This window comes from Sardina pilchardus, chromosome 15 (assembly GCF_963854185.1).
Source record: "Sardina pilchardus chromosome 15, fSarPil1.1, whole genome shotgun sequence".
Taxonomy (NCBI): Eukaryota; Metazoa; Chordata; class Actinopteri; order Clupeiformes; family Clupeidae; genus Sardina; species Sardina pilchardus.
The window spans coordinates 6,212,099-6,214,598 of record NC_085008.1 but is presented as its reverse complement, the minus strand read 5'-3'; the positions used below and the strand labels follow the sequence as shown (position 1 = coordinate 6,214,598).

At 51.4% G+C, this 2,500-nt stretch overlaps 1 protein-coding gene across 2 annotated transcripts in view; it reads left to right on the top strand.

Annotated features, from left to right (window-relative positions):
• cpamd8 (C3 and PZP like alpha-2-macroglobulin domain containing 8) overlaps positions 1-2,500 on the top strand; it is a 46,015-nt gene that overhangs the window by 38,743 nt on the left and 4,772 nt on the right. For both annotated transcript variants that reach the window (XM_062556482.1, XM_062556481.1), the window contains exons 38-40: positions 601-706; positions 1,288-1,398; positions 2,033-2,248. In XM_062556482.1, coding sequence (XP_062412466.1) covers positions 601-706; positions 1,288-1,398; positions 2,033-2,248 — 433 coding nt within the window. The remainder of the gene's footprint in view (positions 1-600; positions 707-1,287; positions 1,399-2,032; positions 2,249-2,500) is intronic.

Below are 2,500 nucleotides of genomic sequence, written 5' to 3'. Positions count from 1 at the left end.
AACACACACACGCACCAGCTCCAGCATTTATTTTCCTCTTGTCAGGAGGAGGATGGAGAGGCTGCTTACTTTGGAAGCGCTCCTGTGGCCTTTTGCTTGTTTTGATCTCACGCACGGAGGGAACTCAAACAGTTGATTGAGCTGCAGAATGGAAATGGCGGAGGACGGCTCGCGAAGGCTGCTTTTTAACGGCGCGCGGCCTTCTCGCGCACTTTGATCTGAAATGAAAGCTTTAATAGCAAAGGAGCGGGATTTTTTTTTTTTACGGCGGGGTGGTGGTGTTGTTTTTGAAGCGGGTTCATTCGGTTGAACGGCGTGTCGTGTTCGTGCCCCCCCGCCCCCCCGCCCCCCCGCCCTCCCCGCCCCTCTGGCATCTGTCTATGGGCTTATTTTCCTCGCCTGTGTGCTGAAGTCAGGTGCAAATCTCCCGGGACGCCTGGCACCGCACTCGCTGGCGGGAACAGCAGGAAACCATGCCCTGCCGTTTACCTTGGCTCACCTCTCTCCGTCTCTCCTTCTCTCCCTCTTTTTTTTCCCTCCCTCTCCCCCCCTCTCTCCCTCCCTCTCTCTCTCTCTCTCTCTCTCTCTCTCTTTCATCAGATTCCCAGTCAGTGTATGACGTGTGTGGCCTTCCAGGCGGTGAGGGAGTACATCGTGGGCAAGACGGCACCTGTGCCCGTCAAGGTGTACGACTACTACGAGCCAGGTGCGCTGCGTGAGAGTCGAGCCAACGTGGCTGAGCGTTCCTTCCCTCCGACAGCTCCCAGGCAGCCGGGGGAACGGGGGAAGATTAATGACCCCCCGGGCCTGGACATTACTCATGTGTCAATACATCAGAGACAATCACTCATGGCCGCTGTATTGTGCTTTCGGACTGATTGGAAATGTTTTTGGTTTGACAGTTGCAGCTCTAACTCTGCACTAAGTGCTTATGTTAGGGGGTGGCAGAGGCATGTCCAAATGTTGGTCTTGGCAGCGAAAAAGCAACTGTCTCGTTGAGAGTGATGGCATGCCATAGTGCGACCTAGTGATGTGAGAAATGATTTCCATTCGGAAGGAATGCTCTCTGACAGCACATGGTTTTGCAAGATTTTGGAAAATATTATGATACAGATGGTGTGTCCTTAAAAAGGGTTAGCTGTATGCCATTGCATTGATCTATTCAGAATTGTTAGCGTTAGCGTTATGCTAGGATGTTCAGTTCTGTTAGAAATATTTCTTACTTGGTTTTTGTGTGTGTGTGTTCGTGTTTATGTGTGTGTGTGTGTGTGTGTGTGTGTGTTGCAGCATTCGAGGCGATCCGTTTCTACAACGTGAGTGAGAGCAGCCCTCTGGCTCGGGAGCTGTGTGACGGCCCCACCTGTAACGAGGTGGAGAGCTCCAGTAACCAGTGGACAGGTGCAGAGACTACAGAGTTACTCCCGACATCTCCCTACACATAAGACATCACACAGAAGACATCCTCCAAGCACTGGCTAAATCCTGATCCATACATTGCATGTTAATCCAGACACTTTTTGTGGCACAGGCAACACTATGTTTGTTTCCAGTGGGTCCTGTGGGTAGATTTTAGCCAGATGTAGATATTTGAGTATTATGGGATGCTGTGTAGACCCACAGACCCTCAAACACAAACAGAAACAGTGGTGCAGAGACCTCCCAGACTTGTCTCCATATCTTAACTAATAAGTACTCACGCCACCCTCTCCAATATCTCCAGTCATGTCTTGCTCTGCTAGCCTATTATGATATAATCATATTGGCCGGGTTTCCCAGATTTGTTAAGAAGCTCTTAAGTGCTAAGAACTTCTTAGGAGCGCTCTAAGAACGTCCTAAGAACGCTCCTAAGAAGTTCTTAGCACTTCTTCTACTTCTTAGAGCTTCTTAACGAATCTGGGAAACCCGGCCATTGTATATGAGTAGGGTCCTCTCCATAGAGTTCAGTTGAGTCCTCTCCCCCTGTACCTGCATGAGTGGTACAGGACCCCTGATGCATTCCTCCCGGCTGACTCCTGCTTTGCTCTCCCGTCAGGCTTTGCCCAGGGCAGCTCGTGCAACAGCGTGATGGGCTGCCCCGACGAGGAGGAGCGCTTCGAGCGCTGCACCTGCTACCGGGACTGCGGCTACGACGGCGAGCCCGTGTGCGGCTCCGACGGCCAGCTCTACCAGAACCAGTGCCAGCTGGAGGTGTCCGCCTGTCGCAACAACACCCGCATCGAGCAGGTGCCGCTCAGCCAGTGCCCCCAGAGTGAGTATGCCCAGTGGACCCGCTGCCAACCCCACTCTCCACACTCAGGGTTTAATGAATGGGCCGCCCAGCTGACTGAAAAACTTTGATCTGGCCCAAACAAGCTCGCTAATGATCAAGACCCTGGGGTCAAGTTTTCATACATTCTGATCGTGGAATGAGGTGTCCACAAACACACTTAACTGACTATTGTCTTTTGGGGTTCTGCTAAAATAAGTTGAATCATTAGTCATTCAAATAAAATGAATTCAT